This window comes from Pseudophryne corroboree, chromosome 2, assembly GCF_028390025.1.
Source record: "Pseudophryne corroboree isolate aPseCor3 chromosome 2, aPseCor3.hap2, whole genome shotgun sequence".
Taxonomy (NCBI): Eukaryota; Metazoa; Chordata; class Amphibia; order Anura; family Myobatrachidae; genus Pseudophryne; species Pseudophryne corroboree.
Window position 1 is genome coordinate 1001475518 of NC_086445.1, and position 27776 is coordinate 1001503293.

General features: G+C 47.4%; 1 protein-coding gene across 2 annotated transcripts in view; it reads left to right on the forward strand.

Moving 5' to 3' along the window:
• The window catches only part of MORC3 (MORC family CW-type zinc finger 3), a 194733-nt gene that overhangs the window by 161654 nt on the left and 5303 nt on the right, over nt 1-27776 (forward strand). For both annotated transcript variants that reach the window (XM_063956540.1, XM_063956541.1), the window contains exons 13-15: nt 10044-10065; nt 10309-10475; nt 25487-26342. In XM_063956540.1, the coding sequence (XP_063812610.1) occupies nt 10044-10065; nt 10309-10475; nt 25487-26342 (1045 nt within the window). The remainder of the gene's footprint in view (nt 1-10043; nt 10066-10308; nt 10476-25486; nt 26343-27776) is intronic.

Sequence of the window (27776 nt, forward strand, 5' to 3'; positions counted from 1 at the left end):
CAGGAAATACAATACAATACAATTATGTTTTAAGGGAAAATAAGAGAGAAAGAGGAGAAGAGAGAGAGAGAGAGAGAGATGGCTCACAATAACAGTAAGAACAATATGATTGCGGAGAAACACTTACGCACAAGGGGAACGATCGCATGCGCCTCTGGACATCCAGCTCCCGATTTTCAGCAATGATAACCGTTGAAGAGTGAGCTGGATGTGATCGGCTTGTCTATTTATGCCCCACACACAATACAATTCAATGGTCCCTACAATCTCATTGTTCATTGGACACAGGAATTCCTCCTCGCACTATAACAAAAGGTCATAGGTTGATTCATACAGGTGGGCTGTGACGATTTCCAACAGCTCAGGTGGGTGGGATACTGGGTTTCCCGCCGCATGGCTAAGTAAGAGTAAATAATAGTAAATGGACATAAACTTCTTATGTCCATAACTATTCGCACGAGCGATTAATCCGCTCCAAACCAACACCGGAATATTGCTCTTTAAATGTTCTTCCGATGGATACTAAACACCACTGTATGACTCCTGTTAGACCCTTCGTACAATACAAAGAGGGATCTCTCTGTCCAGGAACATGCTATATTAACTAAACTTTCAGAATCTATCAAAGGGACCATGATCTACAAAATACATTATATAGTGAAAATATGTAACGATTGAGTCGCACGCTACGATCACATAAACTCTACCGTAAATACGCATACCGTGCGCCTGCGGGTGCCCGCGACTGTGAGTATGCGCACGCACGGGAGAGCGTACGCATGCGCAGCGCGGACGTGTATGAGGTGCAAATATGGCAGTGTGTATAGAGATATTTTTCTGACTTTGACAGTATACATGCTGGAAGTCTCCACTTTCTGTGTTTCAGAAATACATTCATGGGACTTTTTTCTTGATTATATAAATGTTACTGATTTGGTGGACTACTGGTGCCAACCACAGGACATGCCATCCAAGTTAAACCTCAAAGAATAGTGCTTTTGCTCCCAGATGATCCACAGGGGTTTATGGCAGTCGCCATGTCTGTTTGTTGGTTCTTTTGCCTAATCTTCCTGTTCTCTTCAATGGCAATGCTTTTGCTGGTGCTCAAAAAAGTTGGATATGAGGGCATTTTGATGATTCTGGTGACACTGGTCTTTGCCGGACAGTCTTGGAACACAGACCTTATGAGCATGGCAGAGGGTACAGAATGATGCATGCCTCTAATGGGCCCTACACACATGGCGATATCACTGCACGATATGAACGATCTCGTTCATTAATGAACGAGATAACTTTCATATCGTGCAGTGTGGAGGCACCAGCGATGAACGATGCGCGGCCCCGCGCTCGTTCATCACTGGTACCATGTCGGCTATGCATGCAGGCCAATATGGACGAGATTGTCCATATTTGCCTGCAAGTCTACGGAGCCGGGTGACGGGGGGAGTGAAGAAACTTCACTCCCCCCGTCACTGTTCCCCCGCCGCCAAGTCGCCCGTATCGGCGGTCGGGCAGCTCGGCGGCACATCGCCGAGTGTGTAGGGCCTATAAGACTTGATCATCATCAGGGTTTACTTCTACTAGTTTAACAACAGGTTTATTGAACCTATGGCCCTCATTCCGAGTTGTTCGCTCGCTAGCTGCTTTTAGCAGCAGTGCAAACGCTAAGCCGCCACCCTCTGGGAGTGTATCTTGGCTTAGCAGAAGTGCGAACGAAAGGATCGCAGCGCCGCTACAAAAAAAAATTGTGCAGTTTCAGAGTAGCTCGAGACTTACTCCTAGCTAGCGATCACTTCAGTCTGTTTAGTTCCTGTTTTGACGTCACAAACGCGCCCTGTATTCGGCCAACCACGCCTCCGTTTCCCCAGCCACTCCTGCGTTTTTATCTGGCACGCCTGCGTTTTTTCTTACACTCCCCGAAAACGGTCTGTTACCACCCAGAAACACCCACTTCCTGTCAATCACTCTGCGGCGAGCAGTGCGACTGAAAAGCGTCGCTAGACCTTGTGTGAAACTAAAACTAAGTCGGCTTTTGGAAAGTACGACGGGCGTGTGCACTGCGCCCCATACGCATGCGCAGAATTGCCATTTTTTTACCTAATCGCTGCGAACAACGGCAGCTAGCGATCAACTCTGAATGACCCCCCATGATCGTTAAAGCCTAAAGTTTTATTCTGAGAGTGTGTTTGGAAAATAAGATTTTACTTACCGATAAATCTATTTCTCGGAGTCCGTAGTGGATGCTGGGGTTCCTGAAAGGACCATGGGGAATAGCGGCTCCGCAGGAGACAGGGCACAAAAAGTAAAGCTTTTCCAGATCAGGTGGTGTGCACTGGCTCCTCCCCCTATGACCCTCCTCCAGACTCCAGTTAGGTACTGTGCCCGGACGAGCGTACACAATAAGGGAGGATTTTGAATCCCGGGTAAGACTCATACCAGCCACACCAATCACACCGTACAACTTGTGATCTAAACCCAGTTAACAGTATGATAACAGCGGAGCCTCTGAAAGATGGCTTCCTTCAACAATAACCCGAATTAGTTAACAATAACTATGTACAATTATTGCAGATAATCCGCACTTGGGATGGGCGCCCAGCATCCACTACGGACTCCGAGAAATAGATTTATCGGTAAGTAAAATCTTATTTTCTCTATCGTCCTAGTGGATGCTGGGGTTCCTGAAAGGACCATGGGGATTATACCAAAGCTCCCAAACGGGCGGGAGAGTGCGGATGACTCTGCAGCACCGAATGAGAGAACTCCAGGTCCTCCTTAGCCAGAGTATCAAATTTGTAAAATTTTACAAACGTGTTCTCCCCTGACCACGTAGCTGCTCGGCAAAGTTGTAATGCCGAGACCCCTCGGGCAGCCGCCCAAGATGAGCCCACCTTCCTTGTGGAGTGGGCCTTTACAGATTTAGGCTGTGGCAGGCCTGCCACAGAATGTGCAAGTTGGATTGTGCTACAGATCCAACGAGCAATCGTCTGCTTAGACGCAGGAGCACCCATCTTGTTGGGTGCATACAATATAAACAACGAGTCAGATTTTCTGACTCCAGCTGTCCTTGCAATATATATTTTTAATGCTCTGACAACGTCCAGTAACTTGGAGTCCTCCAAGTCACTTGTAGCCGCAGGCACTACAATAGGCTGGTTCAGATGAAATGCTGACACCACCTTAGGGAGAAAATGCGGACGAGTCTGCAGTTCTGCCCTGTCCGAATGGAAAATCAGATATGGGCTTTTGTAAGATAAAGCTGCCAGTTCTGACACTCTCCTGGCCGAAGCCAGGGCTAGAAGCATGGTCACTTTCCATGTGAGATATTTCAAATCCACCTTTTTTAGTGGTTCAAACCAATGAGATTTTAGAAAGTCCAAAACCACATTGAGATCCCACGGTGCCACTGGAGGCACCACAGGAGGCTGTATATGTAGCACTCCCTTAACAAAGGTCTGGACTTCAGGGACTGAAGCCAATTCTTTTTGAAAGAAAATCGACAGGGCCGAAATTTGAACCTTAATAGATCCCAATTTGAGACCCATAGACAATCCTGATTGCAGGAAATGTAGGAATCGACCCAGTTGAAATTCCTCCGTCGGAGCACTCCGATCTTCGCACCACGCAACATATTTTCGCCAAATTCGGTGATAATGTTGCACGGTTACTTCCTTCCTTGCTTTAATCAAAGTAGGAATGACTTCTTCCGGCATGCCTTTTTCCTTTAGGATCCGGCGTTCAACCGCCATGCCGTCAAACGCAGCCGCGGTAAGTCTTGAAACAGACAGGGACCCTGCTGAAGCAAGTCCCTCCTTAGAGGTAGAGGCCACGGATCTTCCGTGATCATCTCTTGAAGTTCCGGGTACCAAGTCCTTCTTGGCCAATCCGGAACCACTAGTATCGTTCTTACGCCTCTTTGCCGTATAATTCTCAATACTTTTGGTATGAGAGGCAGAGGAGGAAACACATACACCGACTGGTACACCCAAGGCGTTACCAGCGCGTCCACAGCTATTGCCTGCGGATCTCTTGACCTGGCGCAATACCTGTCCAGTTTTTTGTTGAGGCGAGACGCCATCATGTCCACCATTGGTCTTTCCCAACGGGTTACCAGCATGTGGAAAACTTCTGGATGAAGTCCCCACTCTCCCGGGTGAAGATCGTGTCTGCTGAGGAAGTCTGCTTCCCAGTTGTCCACTCCCGGGATGAACACTGCTGACAGTGCTATCACATGATTCTCTGCCCAGCGAAGAATCCTTGCAGCTTCTGCCATTGCACTCCTGCTTCTTGTGCCGCCCTGTCTGTTCACATGGGCGACTGCCGTGATGTTGTCCGACTGGATCAACACCGGTTTTCCCTGAAGCAGAGGTTCTGCCTGGCTTAGAGCATTGTATATTGCTCTTAGTTCCAGAATGTTTATGTGAAGAGACGTTTCCAGGCTCGTCCATACTCCCTGGAAGTTTCTTCCTTGTGTGACTGCTCCCCAGCCTCTCAGGCTGGCGTCCGTGGTCACCAGGATCCAATCCTGTATGCCGAATCTGCGGCCCTCCAATAGATGAGCACTCTGCAACCACCACAGAAGAGACACCCTTGTCCTTGGAGACAGGGTTATCCGCAGGTGCATCTGAAGATGCGACCCTGACCATTTGTCCAACAGATCCCTTTGGAAAATTCTTGCGTGGAATCTGCCGAATGGAATTGCTTCGTAAGAAGCCACCATTTTTCCCAGGACTCTTGTGCATTGATGTACAGACACCTTTCCTGGTTTTAGGAGGTTCCTGACAAGCTCGGATAACTCCTTGGCTTTTTCCTCCGGGAGAAAAACCTTTTTCTGAACCGTGTCCAGAATCATCCCTAGGAACAGCAGACGAGTTGTCGGCATTAACTGGGATTTTGGAATATTCAGAATCCACCCGTGCTGTTTTAGCACTTCTTGAGACAGTGCTAATCCCATTTCTAGCTGTTCTCTGGACCTTGCCCTTATTAGGAGATCGTCCAAGTATGGGATAATTAATATGCCTTTTCTTCGAAGAAGAATCATCATCTCGGCCATTACCTTTGTAAAGACCCGAGGTGCCGTGGACAATCCGAACGGCAGCGTCTGAAACTGATAGTGACAGTTTTGTACAACGAACCTGAGGTACCCCTGGTGTGAGGGGTAAATTGGAACGTGGAGATACGCATCCTTGATGTCCAAGGATACCATAAAGTCCCCTTCTTCCAGGTTCGCTATCACTGCTCTGAGTGACTCCATCTTGAACTTGAACTTCTTTATGTACAGGTTCAAGGACTTCAGATTTAGAATAGGCCTTACCGAGCCATCCGGCTTCGGTACCACAAATAGAGTGGAATAATACCCCTTCCCTTGTTGTAGAAGAGGTACCTTGACTATCACCTGCTGAGAGTACAGCTTGTGAATGGCTTCCAAAACCGTCTCCCTTTCGGAGGGGGACGTTGGTAAAGCAGACTTCAGGAAACGGCGAGGTGGATCTGTCTCTAATTCCAACCTGTACCCCTGAGATATTATCTGCAGGATCCAGGGATCTACGTGCGAGTGAGCCCACTGCGCGCTGTAATTTTTGAGACGACCGCCCACCGTCCCCGAGTCCGCTTGAGAAGCCCCAGCGTCATGCTGAGGCTTTTGTAGAAGCCGGGGAGGGCTTCTGTTCCTGGGAAGGAGCTGCCTGTTGCTGTCTCTTCCCTCGACCTCTGCCTCGTGGCAGATATGAATAGCCCTTTGCTCTCTTATTTTTAAAGGAACGAAAGGGCTGCGGTTGAAAAGTCGGTGCCTTTTTCTGTTGGGGAGTGACTTGAGGTAGAAAGGTGGATTTCCCGGCTGTAGCCGTGGCCACCAAATCTGATAGACCGACTCCAAATAACTCCTCCCCTTTATACGGCAAAACTTCCATATGCCGTTTTGAATCCGCATCGCCTGTCCACTGTCGCGTCCATAAAGCTCTTCTGGCCGAAATGGACATAGCACTTACCCGTGATGCCAGTGTGCAGATATCCCTCTGTGCATCACGCATATAAAGAAATGCATCCTTTATTTGTTCTAACGACAGTAAAATATTGTCCCTGTCCAGGGTATCAATATTTTCAATCAGGGACTCTGACCAAACTACCCCAGCACTGCACATCCAGGCAGTCGCTATAGCTGGTCGTAGTATAACACCTGCATGTGTGTATATACTTTTTTGGATATTTTCCATCCTCCTATCTGATGGATCTTTAAGTGCGGCCGTCTCAGGAGAGGGTAACGCCACTTGTTTAGATAAGCGTGTTAGCGCCTTGTCCACCCTAGGAGGTGTTTCCCAGCGCTCCCTAACCTCTGGCGGGAAAGGGTATAATGCCAATAATTTCTTTGAAATTATCAGCTTTTTATCAGGGGCAACCCACGCTTCATTACACACGTCAATTAATTCTTCTGATTCAGGAAAAACTATAGGTAGTTTTTTCACACCCCACATAATACCCTGTTTAGTGGTACCTGTAGTATCAGCTAAATGTAACGCCTCCTTCATTGCCAAAATCATATAACGTGTGGCCCTACTGGAAAATACGGTTGATTCGTCACCGTCACCACTGGAGTCAGTGCCTGTGTCTGGGTCTGTGTCGACCGACTGAGGCAAAGGGCGTTTCACAGCCCCTGACGGTGTTTGAGTCGCCTGGACAGGCACTAATTGATTGTCCGGCCGTCTCATGTCGTCAAACGACTGCTTTAGCGTGTTGACACTATCCCGTAGTTCCATAAATAAAGGCATCCATTCTGGTGTCGACTCCCTAGGGGGTGACATCCTCATATTTGGCAATTGCTCCGCCTCCACACCAATATCGTCCTCATACATGTCGACACACACGTACCGACACACAGCAGACACACAGGGAATGCTCCTAACGAAGACAGGACCCACTAGCCCTTTGGGGAGACAGAGGGAGAGTTTGCCAGCACACACCAAAAGCGCTATATATATAACAGGGATAGCCTTATAATAAGTGCTCCCTTATAGCTGCTTTATATATATCAAAATATCGCCATAAATTTGCCCCCCCTCTCTGTTTTACCCTGTTTCTGTAGTGCAGTGCAGGGGAGAGACCTGGGAGCCGTCCTGACCAGCGGAGCTGTGAGAGGAAATGGCGCCGTGTGCTGAGGAGATAGGCCCCGCCCCTTTTTTGGCGGGCTCGTCTCCCGCTATTTAGTGAATCCAGGCAGGGGTTAAATATCTCCATATAGCCTCTGGGGGCTATATGTGAGGTATTTTTAGCCTTTATATAGGTTACATTTGCCTCCCAGGGCGCCCCCCCCCAGCGCCCTGCACCCTCAGTGACTGCGTGTGAAGTGTGCTGAGAGGAAAATGGCGCACAGCTGCAGTGCTGTGCGCTACCTTTAGAAGACTGCAGGAGTCTTCAGCCGCCGATTCTGGACCTCTTCTGACTTCAGCATCTGCAAGGGGGCCGGCGGCGCGGCTCCGGTGACCATCCAGGCTGTACCTGTGATCGTCCCTCTGGAGCTGATGTCCAGTAGCCAAGAAGCCAATCCATCCTGCACGCAGGTGAGTTCACTTCTTCTCCCCTCAGTCCCTCGTTGCAGTGATCCTGTTGCCAGCAGGACTCACTGTAAAATAAAAAACCTAAGCTAAACTTTTTCTAAGCAGCTCTTTAGGAGAGCCACCTAGATTGCACCCTTCTCGGCCGGGCACAAAAATCTAACTGGAGTCTGGAGGAGGGTCATAGGGGGAGGAGCCAGTGCACACCACCTGATCTGGAAAAGCTTTACTTTTTGTGCCCTGTCTCCTGCGGAGCCGCTATTCCCCATGGTCCTTTCAGGAACCCCAGCATCCACTAGGACGATAGAGAAAAGGGGATTTAAAACTCGGCTCCTTGAAGCTTCAAGTCTTGCACCTTCTCTCTTACCTAAAGTTCAAACCTTCTTAATGGGAGTGATGCATGTGCAGCCTCATTATCTACCCAATAGCTCTTTGGTATCTCAACCTGACATTATTTTGAGGCTCCTTTCGTGGATGGTTGTCTTCCAGTTAGCTATGTCCTCCACTAGAAAGGTTTCAAAGCTGGGGGCTATGTCTTCTATGCCTCCTATCTTCATCTTTCATGATGATAGTGCTGTTCTTAGAGACCACTTTTGGATAAAAAGGGAGGTTTGGTTTTTAAGTTCCATTTTAATCGCGATATTTTGATGTCAGCATTAGATCGAGATGGTTCTCCAGTAGAAAACTATTTTTCTTCTCTGGACTCTTTCAAAGTATTCGTTCTATTGTCTATATGAATCTGGAACCTACGCTTATGGATGATCTGTTGATTCTGTATGATGTCCACAAGAGGGGCAAGCCGGCTATCAAAACACTGTTGCCTATTTGATTACTTCGGAAATTCACCATACTTACCTTGGGGTGGACTGCCCATTCTTAATAATGTAAGGGAGCGTTCCAACAGGATAGAGCCCAGTGACAAGGGCCACATAGTCTTTGGTGCAGACCTACACCACTCTACACAGATTTCATATGTTTGCGTCCAAAAATGGCAGTTCTGCACCACGGCTTCTGAGTGTACCCTCCCTAGGAGCAGCATTGTGATGTTCCCATGGCGATTTTAATGGTTTCTCTCCCTATTTTACACTCTCGTTAAGTCCTTTTCTGCTAGTCCATTGGATGACACTGGATGTCCTCACTTTACACTCAATGAATGGTATTCGAATGATATGTCAAGCCCAATCTCCTTTCTAAAGTCCCAGTTATTGCACATATCACACCCATAGTAATCAGGTTTACTGAATAAAGGGTTGGGCACCCGGGGTTAGCGAGCTGAAATGATTATACCACGCCTGTCAGCAGAAACACAATGGGTGTGGAAGAGGATGAAAAGAATTGAATACCGCTCTTTGTGGTGTTAATTATTTTTTCATTTTTTCCTAGTACCACTTTTTATTCTCTTTAAAGAACATTCTTTCGGTCTGTCTTTCAGTGTGTCCTTCTTTTTTTCTTTCTTTCGCTCTTTCTTTTGCTCTTTCACTCTTGCTCTTTCTTTCGCTCTTTCACTCTTGCTCTTTCTTTCGCTCTTTCACTCTTGCTCTTTCCTTCGCTCTTTCACTCTTGCTCTTTCCTTCGCTCTTTCACTCTTGCTCTTTCCTTCGCTCTTTCACTCTTGCTCTTTCCTTCGCTCTTGCTCTTTCCTTCGCTCCTTCACTCTTGCTCTTTCCTTCTCTCTTGCTCTTTCCTTCGCTCCTTCTCTCTTGCTCTTTCCTTCGCTCTTGCTCTTTCCTTCGCTCCTTCGCTCTTGCTCTTTCCTTCGCTCCTTCGCTCTTGCTCTTTCCTTCGCTCTTTCGCTCTTGCTCTTTCCTTCGCTCCTTCTCTCTTGCTCTTTCCTTCGCTCCTTCGCTCTTGCTCTTTCCTTCGCTCCTTCGCTCTTTCCTTCGCTCTTGCTCTTTCCTTCGCTCTTGCTCTTTCCTTCGCTCCTTCGCTCTTGCTCTTTCCTTCGCTCTTTCGCTCTTGCTCTTTCCTTCGCTCTTTCGCTCTTGCTCTTTCCTTCGCTCTTTCGCTCTTGCTCTTTCTTTCGCTCTTGCTCTTTCCTTCGCTCTTTCGCTCTTGCTCTTTCCTTCGCTCTTTCGCTCTTGCTCTTTCCTTCGCTCTTTCGCTCTTGCTCTTTCCTTCGCTCTTTCGCTCTTGCTCTTTCCTTCGCTCTTTCGCTCTTGCTCTTTCCTTCGCTCTTTCGCTCTTGCTCTTTCCTTCGCTCTTTCGCTCTTGCTCTTTCCTTCGCTCTTTCGCTCTTGCTCTTTCCTTCGCTCTTTCGCTCTTGCTCTTTCCTTCGCTCTTTCGCTCTTGCTCTTTCCTTCGCTCTTTCGCTCTTGCTCTTTCCTTCGCTCTTTCGCTCTTGCTCTTTCCTTCGCTCTTTTGCTCTTGCTCTTTCTTTTGCTCTTTCGCTCTTGCTCTTGCTCTTTCTTTTGCTCTTTCGCTCTTGCTCTTTCTTTCTTTATTCTTCTTTAAAAAAGGCTGCTTTCCATGTCTAATAGATTATTTCTTTCCTTGCAGAAAGTCTGAGCAACTTCAACAGGTATGTGTTGTGGTTTTTTTTGGTAAACATTAAACAATCTCACACCGATTTTATTATAATACTAGTAGTGTATAGACCGGGCACTTAGATGGTCGCATGCGCTGTGCATGTTAGGTATCGTCATGCATGCAAGCATGATGACCAAATTAAAATTGGAGAACGATTATTTATTTTAAATATGTTTGCCATTGTAAAAAGGTGTCCAAAATGTGGAAAATGTACACTGTCATTCTTCTGTTATAGGTCTTTAATAAAGGCACAATTCTGTTTACACCGCCAAGTAAAGAAATGCAAGCCGCTCTGAATCACGTTCAGACACATTATAAACCAGGCCCCTCAATGCAACCTACTGCCGTAAAGCCTGAAATCGGTGCCGAACCTGAGGCCCAACCTGAGACCAATCCGCACAGGTAAATATGAATTATGGCCCACTGCTATATTGGACATACTAGCTGGGATACCCGGAAGACTGGGCCCTGTAGTACACCTGCAGCCTTGATTGCTTTATATTGTCCTCGCCTATAACCCCCTAGGCGGTGACGTCACCCATCCGGCAATATGCCGTGTCGGCCTGGAAATCTGAATGGGGTCTGAAGCCGCGTCGCACTCGAGAAGCACCAGTGTACAAATTCCAGGGTGCGACCCGGCTCTGTAATGGGCTCTACACACTGGGTGATATTACTGAAAGATATGAACGATCTCGTTCATTAATGAACGAGTTCCTGTTCATATCTTTCAGCGTGGAGTCAGCAACGATGAACGATGCGTGGCCCCGTACTCGTTCGTTGTTGGTACCCCGTCGCTTGTGCATGCAGGCCAATATGGACGATCTTGTCCATATTTGATTGCACTGCTATGGAGCCGGGTGATGGGGGGAGTGAAGAAACTTCACTCCCGCCGCCGCCGGGTCGTCCGTCTGCCGTATCGGCGGTCGGGCAGCTCGGCGGCGGGTTGCGCAGTGTGTAGGGCCACTAAGTCTGCAAAGGGTAGAAGTTCAAACCTAGGAAGAAACCTGATCCTGATCAAACTACACCACCATGCCAAATATGGTGGAGCTAGGCTCAAAACTCTGGCCGTGCATAAAGGGCAAACAGACAGACTTTCTGGCTTACATAGATGGTTCTCAGACTATCTGGACTCTCGGCGATCTGTAGTATCAGCATTTTTGTTCACAGCAAAAAGGAATAAAAGCTTTTTTTTTTTTTTTTTTATTGATAAATTTTGAAAAAATAAATAAATGAAGTAAATTGAGCCTACCTACCACCCTTAGTGTCAGCTATGTGGGGTATACAGTTGTGGTTCTGATTGTCCACATGTTTTATAATTGGCAGCCACTAGCACTGGTTCTGCCTATCACTTTGACCATAGGTAATTTGATGTGGTCCTGAACCACCAACCCGAGGCATCCCTACAAGCGCTACACGACAGCCCAGGGTGCCTAGCACACAGTGTGGGAACGACTGGTATATTGTGTAATGTGACATACTATGAAAATGACAGTAATTGCAGTAAAAGCATCAAATAAGTGCAGGCACTCATTAAATGTTTACAGTTATACCATATGCTACATTATAAATACACAAGCTCTCCTTAAAAAATAAAATAAATAAATAAAAATCTAGAAATAAATAAATAAATATATAAATATATATATATATATATATATATATATATATATATATATATATATATAATATTCCAAAGTCGGTACAAACGGCACTCACAGGGTTTGAAATAGACAGCTCCTTCTTCTTGGTGTTGTCTGGAAGAAGGAGCTATAGCTCCGAAACGTCACAATAAATGGACCAGCAATTTTGTCTACTTCAAACCCTGTGAGTGCCGTTTGTACCAACTTTGGAATATTATGTTTAAAGGATTCAGGCACCAGGGGATGTTGTATCAGTCTAATTGAGTGCTGACCGATTTGGAGGACTATATATATATATATATATATATATATATATATATATATATATATATATATATATATATATATATATATATATATATATATTTCTCTGACGTCCTAGTGGATGCTGGGGACTCCGTAAGGACCATGGGGAATAGACGGGCTCCGCAGGAGACTGGGCACACTATAAGAAAGATTTGGTACTACCTGGTGTGCACTGGCTCCTCCCTCTATGCCCCTCCTCCAGACTTCAGTTAGATTTCTGTGCCCGGCCGAGCTGGATGCACACTAGGGGCTCTCCTGAGCTCCTAGAAAGAAAGTATATGTTAGTTTTTTTATTTTACAGTGAGACCTGCTGGCAACAGGCTCACTGCAACGAGGGACTAAGGGGAGAAGAAGCGAACCTACCTGCTTGCAGCTAGCTTGGGCTTCTTAGGCTACTGGACACCATTAGCTCCAGAGGGATCGACCGCAGGACCCGTCCTTGGTGTTCGTTCCCGGAGCCGCGCCGCCGTCCCCCTTACAGAGCCAGAAGCAAGAAGATGGTCCGGAAAATTGGCGGCAGAAGACTTCAGTCTTCACCAAGGTAGCGCACAGCACTGCAGCTGTGCGCCATTGCTCCTCATACACACTTCACACTCCGGTCACTGAGGGTGCAGGGCGCTGGGGGGGGGGGCGGGGCCCTGAGCAGCAATAAAATCACCTTGGCTGGCAAAATAACCACAATATATAGCCCCAGAGGCTATATATGTGGTAATTACCCCTGCCAGACAACAGAAAAAAGCGGGAGAAAAGTCTGCCGAAAAAGGGGCGGAGCCATCTCCCTCAGCACACTGGCGCCATTTCTCCCTCACAGTTCCGCTGGAAGGAAGCTCCCTGACTCTCCCCTGCAGTCTACACTACAGAAAAGGGTAAAAAAGAGAGGGGGGGCACAAATTTGAGGCGCAGTAAATATTATAGCAGCTATAGGGGACATAATTCAGTTAGTCCCTGCATTATATAGCGCTCTGGTGTGTGCTGGCATACTCTCTCTCTGTCTCCCCAAAGGACTTTGTGGGGTCCTGTCTCCTTTAAGAGCATTCCCTGTGTGTGTGTGTGTGTGCGGTGTGTAGGTACGGCTGTGTCGACATGTTTGATGAGGAGACTTATGTGGAGGCGGAGCAGATGCCTATAAATGTGATGTCACCCCCTGCGGGGCAGACACCTGAGTGGATGGACTTATGGAAGGAATTACGTGCAAGTGTCGACTCCTTACATAAAAAATTTGACGACATGCCAAATGCGGGACAGCCGGCTTCTCAGCTCGTGCCTGCCCAGGCAATTCAAAGGCCATCAGGGGCTCTAAAACGCCCACTACCTCAGATGGCAGACACAGATGTCGACACGGATATTGATACCAGTGTCGACGACGATGAGTCAAATTTAATGTCCACTAGGGCCATTCGTTGCATGATTGAGGCAATGAAAGAGGTTTTACACATTTCTGATATAAACCCAGGTACCTCAAAAAAAAAAAAAAAAAAAAGGGTATTATGTTTGGGGAGAAAAAACTACCAATAGTTTTTCCCCCATCTGAAGAATTAAATGAAGTGTGTGAAGAAGCGTGGGCTTTCCCTGATAAAAAATTGGTGATTTAAAAAAAATTACTAATGGCGTTCCCTTTCTCGCCAGAGGATAGGTCACGTTGGGAAACTCCCCCTAGGGTGGATAAAGCGCTCACACGTTTGTCTAAAAAGGTGGCATTACCGTCTCCGGATACGGCCGCCCTAAAGGAACCTGCTGATAGAAAGCAGGAGGCTATCCTAAAGTCTATATATACACACACTGGTGTTATACTGAGACCAGCTATTGCTTCAGCGTGGATGTGCAGTGCTGCTGCTGCTTGGTTAGATTCCCTGTCAGAAAATATTGACACCCTTGACAGGGACACTATATTGCTAACCGTAGAGCATATAAAAGACTCAGTCTTATACATGAGAGATGCACAGAGGGAGATCTGCCGGCTGGCATCTAGAATAAGTGCATTGTCCATTTCTGCTAGGAGAGGCTTATGGACTCGGCAGTGGACAGGGGATGCAGATTCTAAAAGGCACATGGAAGTTTTGCCTTTTAAGGGTGAGGAGTTATTCGGGGATGGTCTCTCAGACCTGGTTTCCACAGCAACAGCTGGGAAGTCAGCATTTTTGCCCCATGTCCCCTCACAGCCTAAGAAAGCGCTGTATTATCAGGTACAGTCCTTTCGACCCCAGAAAAACAGGCGGGGAAAAGGCGGGTCCTTTCTGTCTAGAGGCAGAGGAAGGGGAAAAAAGCTGCACCACGCAGCAGGTTCACAGGAACAAAAGTCCTCCCCCGCTTCTTCCAAATCCGCCGCATGATGGTGGGGCTCCACAGGCGGAGCCAGGTACGGTGGGGGGCCGCCTCAAAAATTTCAGCGATCAGTGGGTTCGCTCACGGGTGGATCCCTGGATCCTTCAAGTAGTATCTCAGGGGTACAAGCTGGAATTCGAGGCGCCTCTCCCCCGCCGTTTCCTCAAATCGGCCTTACCGACAACTCCCTCGGGCAGGGAGGCTGTACTAGAGGCAATTCACAAGCTGTATTCCCAGCAGGTGATAGTCAAAGTACCCCTACTTCAACAAGGACGGGGTTACTATTCCACACTGTTTGTGGTACCGAAACCGGACGGTTCGGTGAGACACATTTTAAATTTGAAATCCTTGAACACATACATAAAAAGATTCAAGTTCAAGATGGAATCGCTCAGGGCGGTTATTGCAAGCCTGGACGAAGGGGATTACATGGTATCCCTGGACATCAAGGATGCTTACCTGCATGTCCCAATTTACCTTCCTCACCAGGAGTACCTCAGATTTGTGGTACAGGATTGCCATTACCAATTCCAGACACTACCGTTTGGACTGTCCACGGCACCGAGGGTGTTTACCAAGGTAATGGCCGAAATGATGATACTCCTTCGAAAAAAGGGAGTTTTAATTATCCCGTACTTGGACGATCTTCTAATAAAGGCGAGGTCCAGGGAGCAGTTACTGGTCGGAGTAGCACTATCTCGGGAAGTGCTACAACAGCATGGCTGGATTCTAAACATTCCAAAGTCACAACTGGTTCCTTCCACACGCTTACTGTTCCTGGGGATGATTCTGGACACAGAAGAGAAAAAAGTGTTTCTCCCGCAGGAGAAAGCCAAGGAGCTGTCATCTCTAGTCAGAGACCTCCTAAAATCAAAACGGATATCGGTGCATCACTGCACACGAGTCCTGGGAAAAATTGTGGCTTCGTACAAAGCAATTCCATTCGGCAGGTTCCATGCAAGGACCTTCCAGTGGGACCTCTTGGACAAGTGGTCGGGATCGCATCTTCAGATGCATCAACTGATAACCCTGTCTCCAAGGACCAGGGTGTCTCTACTGTGGTGGCTGCAGAGTGCTCATCTTCTAGAGGGCCGCAGATTCGGCATACAGGACTGGGTCCTGGTGACCACGGATGCCAGCCTTCGGGGCTGGGGCGCAGTCACACAGGGAAGAAATTTCCAGGGACTTTGGTCAAGTCAGGAGTCGTCCCTACACATAAACATTCTGGAACTAAGGGCCATTTACAATGCCCTAAGTCAGGCAAGGCCCCTGCTTCAAAACCAGCCGGTTCTGATCCAATCAGACAACATCACGGCAGTCGCCCATGTAAACCGACAGGGCGGCACAAGAAGCAGGGTGGCGATGGCAGAAGCCACAAGGATTCTCCGATGGGTGGAAAATCACGTACTAGCACTGTCAGCAGTGTTCATTCCGGGAGTGGACAACTGGGAAGCAGACTTCCTCAGCAGACACGACCTACACCCGGGAGAGTGGGGACTTCATCCAGAAGTCTTCCTACTGTTGGTAAACCGTTGGGAAAGGCCACAGGTGGACATGATGGCGTCCCGCCTCAACAAAAAACTAAAGAGATATTGTGCCAGGTCAAGGGACCCTCAGGCGATAGCTGTGGACGCTCTAGTGACACCGTGGGTGTACCAGTCGGTTTATGTGTTCCCTCCTCTGCCTCTCATACCAAAGGTACTGAGAAGAATAAGAAGGCGAGGAGTAAGAACGATACTCGTGGTTCCGGATTGGCCAAGAAGAGCTTGGTACCCGGAACTTCAAGAAATGTTATCAGAGGACCCATGGCCTCTACCGCTCAGACAGGATCTGCTACAGCAGGGGCCCTGTCTGTTCCAAGACTTACCGCGGCTGCGTTTGACGGCATGGCGGTTGAATTCCGGATTCTAAAGGAAAAGGGCATTCCGGAGGAAGTCATTCCTACGCTGATAAAAGCCAGGAAAGAAGTAACCGCAAACCATTATCACCGCATTTGGCGAAAATATGTTGCGTGGTGTGAGGCCAGGAAGGCCCCTACAGAGGAATTTCAGCTGGGTCGTTTTCTGCACTTCCTACAGTCAGGAGTGACTATGGGCCTAAAATTGGGTTCCATTAAGGTCCAGATTTCGGCTCTGTCGATTTTCTTCCAGAAAGAACTGGCTTCACTGCCTGAAGTTCAGACTTTTGTAAAGGGAGTGCTTCATATTCAGTGCCTCCTGTGGCACCTTGGGATCTCAATGTGGTGTTGAGTTTCCTAAAATCACATTGGTTTGAACCACTTAAAACCGTGGATCTGAAATATCTCACGTGGAAAGTGGTCATGTTATTGGCCTTGGCTTCGGCCAGGCGTGTGTCAGAATTGGCGGCTTTGTCATGTAAAAGCCCTTATCTGATTTTCCATATGGATAGGGCAGAATTGAGGACTCGTCCCCAGTTTCTCCCTAAGGTGGTATCAGCTTTTCACTTGAACCAACCTATTGTGGTGCCTGCGGCTACTAGGGACTTGGAGGATTCCAAGTTACTGGACGTAGTCAGGGCCTTGAAAATTTATGTTTCCAGGACGGCTGGAGTCAGGAAAACTGACTCGCTTTTTATCCTGTATGCACCCAACAAAATAGGTGCTCCTGCTTCTAAGCAGACTATTGCTCGCTGGATTTGTAGCACAATTCAGCTTGTGCATTCTGCGGCTGGGTTGCCGCATCCTAAATCAGTGAAAGCCCATTCCACGAGGAAGGTGGGCTCATCTTGGGCGGCTGCCCGAGGGGTCTCGGCTTTACAACTTTGCCGAGCTGCAACTTGGTCAGGGGCAAACACGTTTGCTAAATTCTACAAATTTGATACCCTGGCTGAGGAGGACCTTGAGTTCTCTCTTTCGGTGGTGCAGAGTCATCCGCACTCTCCCGCCCGTTTGGGAGCTTTGGTATAATCCCCATGGTCCTTACGGAGTCCCCAGCATCCACTAGGACGTCAGAGAAAATAAGAATTTACTCACCGGTAATTCTATTTCTCGTAGTCCGTAGTGGATGCTGGGCGCCCATCCCAAGTGCGGATTGTCTGCAATGCTTGTATATAGTTATTGCCTAACTAAAGGGTTATTGTTGAGCCATCTGTTGAGAGGCTCAGTTATATTTCATACTGTTAACTGGGTTTAATATCACGAGTTATACGGTGTGATTGGTGTGGCTGGTATGAGTCTTACCCGGGATTCAAAATCCTTCCTTATTGTGTCAGCTCTTCCGGGCACAGTATCCTAACTGAGGTCTGGAGGAGGGGCATAGAGGGAGGAGCCAGTGCACGCCAGGTAGTACCAAATCTTTCTTATAGTGTGCCCAGTCTCCTGCGGAGCCCGTCTATTCCCCATGGTCCTTACGGTGTCCCCAGCATCCACTACGGACTACGAGAAATAGAATTACCGGTGAGTAAATTCTTATTTTATATATATATATATATATATATATATATATCTAAGACTCCCCTAGCACCCCCTTCCCACCCCCAGGGTGCTAGGGGAGTCTTACTCCTCCCACAGTAATTTTTGCCATATTGTAAGTGATGTGTACCAAGTTTGGTGTAAATTGCACCAGGTATTCAAGAGTTATGCTGGAACATACATACACACATACTTCCATTTTCTCTAACGTCCTAGTGGATGCTGGGGACTCCGTCAGGACCATGGGGAATAGCGGGCTCCGCAGGAGACAGGGCACATCTAAAAAAGCTTTTTAGGTCACATGGTGTGTACTGACTCCTCCCCCTATGACCCTCCTCCAAGCCTCAGTTAGGTTTTTGTGCCCGTCCGAGAGGGTGCAATCTAGGTGGCTCTCTTAAAGAGCTGTTTAGAAAAGTTTTTTTTTAGGTTTCTAATCAGTGATTCCTGCTGGCGACAGGATCACTGCAACGAGGGACTTAGGGGAGAGACTTGCAACTCACCTGCGTGCAGGAGGATTGAAGTTTTAGGCTACTGGACACTGAGCTCCAGAGGGAGTCGGAACACAGGTCAGCCTGGGGTTCGTCCCGGAGCCGCGCCGCCGATCCCCCTTACAGACGCTGAAGAACGGCAGAACGGAGGTCCGGAAACAGGCGGCAGAAGACTCCTCAGTCTTCATGAAGGTAGCGCACAGCACTGCAGCTGTGCGCCATTGTTGCTACACGGCTCACTGATCTCGGTCACGGAGGGTGCAGGGCGCTGCTGGGGGCGCCCTGGGCAGCAATATAGATTACCTTAGAGGCAAATAAATACATCACATATAGCCATTAAGGCTATATGTATGTATTTAACCCAGGCCAGTTTTCCTAATAACCGGGAGAAAAGCCCGCCGTGAAAGGGGCGGAGCTTATTCTCCTCAGCACTCAGCGCCATTTTCCTGACCAGCTCCGCTGGTGAGGAAGGCTCCCACTCTCCCCTGCACTACAGAAACAGGGTTAAAGAGAAGGGGGGCATAAATTGGCGATATAATTATATATTAAGAGCCCATATATAGAAACAACACCTTCTAGGGTTGTTATATACATTATGGCGCTTTTGGTGTGTGCTGGCAAACTCTCCCTCTGTCTCCCCAAAGGGCTAGTGGGTCCTGTCCTCTATCAGAGCATTCCCTGTATGTGTGTGCTGTAGGTCGGTACGTGTGTGTCGACATGTATGAGGAAAATGTTGGTGAGGAGACGGAGAAAATTGCCTGTAATGGTGATGTCACTCTCTAGGGAGTCGACACCAGAATGGATGGCTTACTTATGGAATTACGTGATAATGTCAACACGCTGCAAGCCGGTTGACGACATGAGACAGCCGGCGGACAAATTAGTATCGGTCCAGGCGTCTCAGACACCGTCAGGGGCTTGTAAAAACGCCCATTTACCTCAGTCGGTCGACAGACACTGACACGGACACTGACCCCAGTGTCGACGGTGAAGAAACAAACGTAGTTTTCCTTTAGGGCCACAAGTTACATGTTAAGGGCAATGAAGGAGGTGTTACGTATTTCTGATACCACAAGTACCACAAATAAGGGTATTTTGTAGGGTGGGAATAAACTACTTGTAGTTTTGCCTGAATCAGATAAATTAAATGAAGTGTGTGATGATACGTGGGGTTCCTCCGACAGAAAGTTATGGGCGGTATACCCTTTTTCCCGCCAGTAGTAAGGGCGAGTTGGAAAACACACCTTAGGGTGGACAAGGCGCTCACACGCTTATAAAAAACATGGCGTTACCGTTTCCAGATACGGCCGCCCTCAAGGAGCCAGCTGATAGGAAGCTGGAAAATATCATAACAGTATATACACACATACTGGTGTTATACTACGACCAGCAATCGCCTCAGCCTGGATGTGCAGCGCTGAGGGGGCTTGGTCGGATTTCCTGACTGAAAATTTTGATACCCTTGACAGGGACAGGATTTTATTGTCTATAGAGCATTTTAAGGATGCATTTCTATATATGTGTGATGCGCAGAGGCATATTTGCATTCTGGCATCAAGAGTAAATGTGATGTACATATCTGCCAGACGAAGACACGACAGTGGTCAGGTGAGGCAGATTCCAGACGGCATATGGAAGTATTGCCGTATAAAGGGGCGGTCCATTGGACCTGGTGGCCATGGCAACAGCTGAAAAATCCACCTTTTGTTACCCCGAGTCACATATTGGCAGAAAAGGACACAGTCTTTTCAGTCTCAGTCCTTTCGTCCCCATACGGGCAGGCGGGCGAAGGCCAGTCATATCTGCCCAGGGGGAGAGGAAAGGGAAGAAGACTGCAGCAAGCAGCTCATTCCCAGGAACAGAAGCTCCTCACGGCTTCTGCCAAGTCCGCAGCATAACGCTGGGGCCGTACAAGCGGACTCAGGTGCGGTAGGGGGTCATCTCAAGAGTTTCAGCAACACTCGCAAGGGAACTCCGGGATCCTACATGTAATATCCCAGGTGTACATTGGAAATTCGAGACGTCTCCCCCTCACACAATTCACAGGCTGTATTCCCAGCAGGTGATAATCAAAGTACCCTTCTTACAACAAGGAAGGGGGTAGTATTCCACACTATATTGTGGTACTGAAGCCAACCGGCTCGGTGAGATCTGAAATATTTGAACACTTACATACAAGCGTTCAAATCAAGATGGAGTCACTCGGAGCAGTGATAGAGAACCAGGAAGAAGGGGACGATATGATGTCACTGGATATCAGGGACGTTTACCTACAGGTCCAAATTTGCCCTTCTCACCAAGGGTACTTCAGGTTCCTGGTACAGAACTGTCACTATCAGTTCAGACGCTGCCGTTTGGATTGTCCACGGCGCCCCGGGTCTTTACCAAGGTAATGGCCGGAATGATGATTTTTCTTAAAAGAAACATGGACGCTTTCCTGATAAGGGCAAGGTCCAGAGAACAGTTGGAGGTCGGAGTAGCACTATCTTAAGTAGTTCTACGACAGCACGAGTGGATTCTAAATATTCCAAAATCGCAGCTTTTTCCGACGACACGTCTACTGTTCCTAGGGAAGATTCTGGACACAGTCCAGAAAAACGTGTTTCTCCCAGTGGAGAAAACCAGGGAGTTATCCGAGCTAATCGGGATCCTCCTAAAACCAGGAAAAGTGTCAGTGCATCATTGCACAAGAGTCCTGGTAAAAATGGTGGCTTATTACGAAGCAATTCCATTCGGCAGATTTCCCGCAAGAACTCTTCAGTGGGATCTGCTGGACAAATGGTCCGGATCGCATCCTCAGATGCATCAGCGGATAACCCTATATCCAAGGAAAAGGGTGTCTCTCCTGTGGTGATTACAGAGTGCTCATCTTCTAGAGGGCCGCAGATTCGGCATTCAGGATTGGATGCCGGTGACCACGGAGGCCAGCCTGAGAGGCTGGGGAACAGTCACACAAGGAAAAAATTTCCAGGGAAGTGTGATTAAGTCTGGAGAATTCTCTCCGCATAAATAAGCTTAGAGCAAATTTATAATGCTCTAAACTTAGCTAGACCTCTGCTTCAAGGTCAGCCGGTATTGATCCAGTGGGATAACATCACGGCAGTCGCCCACGTAAACAGAAGGGCGGCACAAGAAGCAGGAGGGCAGTGAAAACTGCAAGGATTTTTCGCTAGGCGGAAAATCATGTGATAGCACTGTCAGCAGTGTTCTTTCCGGGAGTGGACGACTGGGAAGCAGACTTCCTCAGCAGGCATGACCTCCACCCGGGAGAGTGGAAACTTCATAGGGAAGTTTTTCAACATGATTGTGGACCGTTGGCAAAGACCAAAGGTGGACATGATGGCGTCCCGCCCGAACAAAAAACGGGACAGGTATTCCGCCAGGTCATGAGACCTTCAGGCGATAGCTGTGGATGTTCTGGTAACACCGTGGGTGTACCAGTCTGTGTATGTGTTCCCTCCTCTGTTTCTCATAACCAGGGTATTGAGAATTATAAGACAGAGAGGAGTATGAACTATACTAGTGGCTCCGGATTGGCCAAGAGGGACTTGGTACCCGGAACTTCAAGAAATGCTCACAGAGGACTAAGGGCCTGGGGAGCTAAGAAGGGACTTGATTCAGCAAGTACCATGTCTATTCCAAGACTTACCGCGGCTGCGTTTGACGGCATGGCGGTTGAATGCCGGATCCTGAGGGGAAAAGGCATTCCATAAGAGGTCATACCTACCCTGGTCAAAGCCAGGAAGGAGGTGACCGCACAACGTCATCACCACATGTGGTGAAAATATGTTGCGTGGGTGAGGCCAGGAAGGCTCCACGACGGAAATTCAACTAGGTCGATTTCTACACTTCCTGAAAACAGGAGTGTTTTGGACCTCAAATTGGGGTTCATTAACATTTAAATTTCGGCCCTGTAGATTTTCTTCCAGAAAGAATTGACTTCAGTTCCTGAAGTCCAGATTGTAAAGGATGTATTGCATATACAGCTTTTTTGTGCCCCTAGGGGCACCGTGAGATCTCAACATAGTGTTGGGATTTCTTAAAATCATATTGGTTTGAACCGCTCAAATCTGTGGATTTGAAATATCTCACATGGAAAGTGACCATGCTGTTGACAAATATCTCACATGGGAAGTGACCATGTTGTTAGCCCTGGCCTCGGCCAGGCGATTGTCAGAATGGGCGGCTTTGTCTTACAAAAGCCCATATTAAAATTTTCCATTTGAACAGGACAGAACTGGGACTCGTCTCCAGTTTCTTCAAAAAGGGGTGTCAGCGTTTTCACCTGAAACAACCTCTTGTGGTGCCTGCGGCTACTAGGGACTTGGAGGACTCCAAGTTACTAGACGTGGTCAGGGCCCTAAAAATATATATATATATATATATATATAGTTAGGACGGCTGGAGTCAGAAAGTCTGACTTGCTGTTTATACTGTATACACCCAACAAGCTGGGTGCTCATGCTTCTAAGCAGTATATTGCACGCTGGATTTGTAGTACAATTCAGCTTGCACATTCTGTGGCAGGCCTGCCACAGACGAAATATGTAGATGCCCATTCCACAAGGAAGGTGGGCTCATCCTGGGCGGCTGCCCGAGGAGTCTCGGCATTACAACTTTGCCGAGCAGCTACGTGGTCAGGGGAGAACACGTTTGTAAAATTTTACAAATTTTGATACTCTGGCTAAGGAGGACCTGGAGTTCTCTCATTCGGTGCTGCAGAGTCATCCGCACTCTCCCGCCCGTTTGGGAGCTTTGGTATAATCCCCATGGTCCTGACGGAGTCCCCAGCATCCACTAGGACGTTAGAGAAAATAAGAATTTACTTACCGATAATTCTATTTCTCGTAGTCCGTAGTGGATGCTGGGCGCCCATCCCAAGTGCGGATTGTCTGCAATGCTTGTACATAGTTATTGTTACAAAAATCGGGTTATTACTATTGTTGTGAGCCATCTTTTCGGAGGCTACTTCGTTTTGTTATCATACTGTTAACTGGGTTCAGATCACAAGTTGTACGGTGTGATTGGTGTGGCTGGTATGAGTCTTACCCGGGATTCAAGATCCTTCCTTATTGTGTACGCTCGTCCGGGCACAGTACCTAACTGAGGCTTGGAGGAGGGTCATAGGGGGAGGAGCCAGTACACACCATGTGACCTAAAAAGCTTTTTTAGATGTGCCCTGTCTCCTGCGGAGCCCGCTATTCCCCATGGTCCTGACGGAGTCCCCAGCATCCACTACGGACTACGAGAAATAGAATTATCGGTAAGTAAATTCTTATTTTTATATATATATATATATAGAGGCAGATGTACTAAGTCTTGGTGAGAGATAAAGTGGAGAGCGCTAAACTACCAACCAATCAGTTCCCAACTGTCATTTTTCAAACACGGCCTGTAATGGCATTTAGGAGCTGATTAGCTATTTAAATAATAAGAAAAATAATAATAATAATAATAAGAATATGGTAATAATAGAGGTTAATGATATACATTATTTTGGGAATACAACAAAATTAGAATTTTAATACTAAGTATGCAAGCAGATGTGTTGTGTAAGATTAGTTTTGAGGATGTGATCGAAGACTTTGCGATTAGAAAAAGTAGAAGAAAACTTTACAAACATAGGTGGTCATTCCGAGTTGTTCGCTCGCAAGCTGCTTTTAGCAGCTTTGCACACGCTAAGCCGCCGCCTACTGGGAGTGAATCTTAGCTTATCAAAATTGCGAACGAAAGATTTGCAATATTGCGAAAAGACTTCTCTGTGTAGTTTCTGAGTAGCTCGAGACTTACTCTTCCAGTGCGATCAGTTCAGTGCTTGTCGTTCCTGGTTTGACGTCACAAACACACCCAGCGTTCGCCCAGACACTTCTCCGTTTCTCCAGCCACTCCCGCGTTTTTCCCAGAAACGGTAGCGTTTTTTCACACACTCCCATAAAACGGACAGTTTCCGCCCAGAAACACCCACTTCCTGTCAATCACACTCCGATCTCCAGAACGAAGAAAAAAAACTCGTAATGCCGTGAGTAAAATACCAAACTTCTTAGCAAATTTACTTGGCGCAGTCGCAGTGCGAACATTGCGCATGCGCAAATAGCGGAAAATCGCTGCGATGCGAAGAAAATTACCGAGCGAACAACTCTGAATGACCACCATAAATAAGGGGGAAGTTTACAAAATAAACATTGTTTTCCACCTTAAGATGCATACACACGGAGAGATTTTGTCTATGAGAGATTTTGACTGAGCGTTTTCCCTTGAACTTGCAGTAGAAGATTCTGAATAACTTTACCAACGATTCTGAATAACTTTACGAGCGATTTTGGCTATGAGCGATTTTGGCTAACTCATTTAAGCAAGGGGATGCTTTTTCTTTCCAGCGACCTAGTCGAAATTGACTTGCCTGCATAGTCTATTATTAACAGCGATAGCAACCTGGCGGGGACGCGCATCGCTATCGCTGGCTGTGTACACACAGAGCGATATGCACTAACTTTCTGAGCGATTTTGACTATATAGTCAAAATCGCTCAGCTATATCGCTGCGTGTGTATGGAACTTTTACTGTAAGTTTTGTTTTTGTTTCATCTCGAAAAGTAGAATTTTATTTTACTGTTTATTATTGTTTATATTTTGAATTAGATATATTTGGGGGCACCAAAATATATTAAGGGTTTAGGGCCGCTAAAGGTCTTAATCTGGCCCTGGGATATCTTGTAGCTATTTTATATCAAAGTCGTTTCTTGGTGCTCTGGCTTACACTGTTGTACTGCTGTATACAGATATGTCCTCATACATTGTTGCTACAGTCACGCCAAACAACTTTGTGTTGAATTGTAATGTAGGAATGTATGGGGGCGTCTGTTTTGCTGTCTCTGTACAGGCTCTGCCACCTGTTAGTATAGTTTCTGCCACATCTATGGCCCTTCTGTATCTCACCATTGGGTTGATGTATCAAGCAGTGAAAAGAGTGGAGAAGTTGCCCGGAGCAACCGATCAGCTCCTATCTATCACTTGATAAATGCTTCCTCAAAGCTGATTGGTTTCCATGGGAAACTTCTTCACTTCTCCATTTAGTGTTATTCCAGACTTTACCAAGCAACCATGACGGTAGAACTAACAGCACACAATACTGCGCTAAATGTATCCGTCCCGAGTCCTTTAACAAAGATTCCATTCTGCGTGTCTTATGGTGTCCTACAATGAGATCTGCTATCATTTTTATTTGTAGGCGAAAACGTCTCCTTTCGCAAGATTCATCTCCAGTCCCTGTTAAAAAACCTCATGTTCCTGTAACGGAGACCATTGAGCTTCCAGACGGCGATGACGACGACGACGAAGTGGTAGATGATGGCGATGATGGAGATGTGATTATCATTGAAGATGTCAGCACTCCTAAACCCAAGCAGGAGGATATAAAACCTAAGAACATCCTCAGCCCAGGCTCTGTCCCTATGGAGGGTTTGAATAGTGAGCCTCCTGAGGGGCCGAGTACGGGAGGGATGGTTTCAGCCGCCACCCAGACCGCCAGACCATTAATAGCTGTCAAAAAGGAAGAAGATTCCACTAACTATGCTGACTTTCAAGATAGCCACCAAGTGCCAAATGAGGTGGTCTCCTCCCAGTGCAATGGAACCACCGCACATGTAGAGCCTACACACCAAGCAAATAGCCGGCATGGTCACACATCTGCTGTTGACCATGAAAAAGAATATTACAAAAAGTCTTGTGAGGAGCTGAGCACTAAAATGAAACTTTTGGAGGATCAGTTGGCCGAAACATTAAGCCAACAAGTGAAGAAAGAGCCCACAGACCAGTGGACCCAGGCTGATCTCGCTCCAAAGGACTTGCATGAAAATTCCACCAAGCTGCTGATGTCACAGTACGAGCAGGCCCTGAAAGAGATCCACAGGTTGAAAACGCTGTGCAACACGTTGCAGGACCTGAAAAGCGAGCACCGCGATGCCGCGGTGAAGGAGGGAAAGGACGACAGCGCAAATGAGGTGGACGAAATGGCGTTACAACTTGACGGGGTGTTCCGGCAGCTGGATGCATGTACAACTGAAAGGGATCAGTGTAAAACTGAGGTAAAAAGTTTTTCTATTCTACATTTACAGTGTGCATTGAAATACAGTGTGGGGTTTGCAGAGTTTAATCTCTATAAAGGCACAACTGAAACCGGTGGTCAAATGTTGTGATGTTTGCTCACTTTGTCTGTCTGTATGTAGATTACACTAACTTGGCTGCCACTGTTGTGCACGAAAATGAATGGGTTTTAGAAAAGTAGGATGGGCTGTTTAAGTGGGCAGCCTAGTGTGTGCTGCATAGGTGCTAGGCAAGAACCTGAGTGCCTTATTACACCTGCATTCTGACAAGGCTATACCGCCAGCCCTTATTCCCTGAGCTACAAGGTTGGGAGATATGGGGGTCATTCCGAGTTGTTCGCTCGCTAGCAGATTTTAGCAGCATTGCACGTGCTAGGCCGCCGCTCTCTGGGAGTGTATCTTCGCTTAGCAGAATTGCGAACAAAAGATTAGCAGAACTGCGAATAGAAAATTCTTAGCAGTTTCTGAGTAGCTCGAGACTTACTCCTACACTGCGATCAGCTCAGCCCGTTTAGTTCCTGGTTTGACGTCACAAACACGCCCTGCGTTCGGACAGCCACTCCTGCGTTTTATCCTGGCACGCCTACGTTTTTCCGCACACTCCCTGAAAACGCTGAGTTTCCGCCCAGAAACACCCACTTCCTGTCAATCACACTCCGATCACTTCAACGATGAAAATTCTTTGTTCTGCCGTGAGCTAAAATACTTAGCGCATGCGCACTGCGTACCATGCGCATGCGCATTTTCGCTTTAATCGCTCCGTTGCGAAAATCGGCAACGAGCGAACAACTCTGAATCACCCCCATGGTTACCTAAAATACTTGTTTGGATTAGAGATGAGCGGGTTCGGTTTTACTCGGTTCTCAAATTGCATCTTATTGGCTCTCGGATGTCTCGTGTTTTGAATAGCCAATAAGATGCCGTTTTGAGAACCGAGTAAAACCCGAACCCACTCATCTCTAGTTTAATTGTAGGTTTTACAGTACATCCAAAGTTCTAATGTATACATGACATTCACTGCTGTCACTCCCACCCCATGGGGATTGTAGGGGCTGTGGTGGGAATGGGGTTAGCCCTCGGTGCAGCACACTGGGCCATGTAAGAATAAGAAAAACGTTCTTTAATTCTCATTGTGTGCCGCAGTTCTGGACTGTCTGTGGGGCTGTCAAGTCCCTGCTACACAACTGATGCACATGGACTAGTGCAATAAGAATGTAGTTGTGTTTGGTTTAACTGCAGCCCCGGAGCAATTCCAGCATCTGTGATGCCCGGCATAGTGGGGATGTGGAAACCCTACAGCTGGGAGCACCAGGCTGAACCCGTAAGATGGTTCTCCCTGTGTAGGGCTCTCTGCATTGTAAGTATTGCAATCTTCACAGGCTGCATTGTGCACTGCGTGCAGTGTAGAAATAGCTT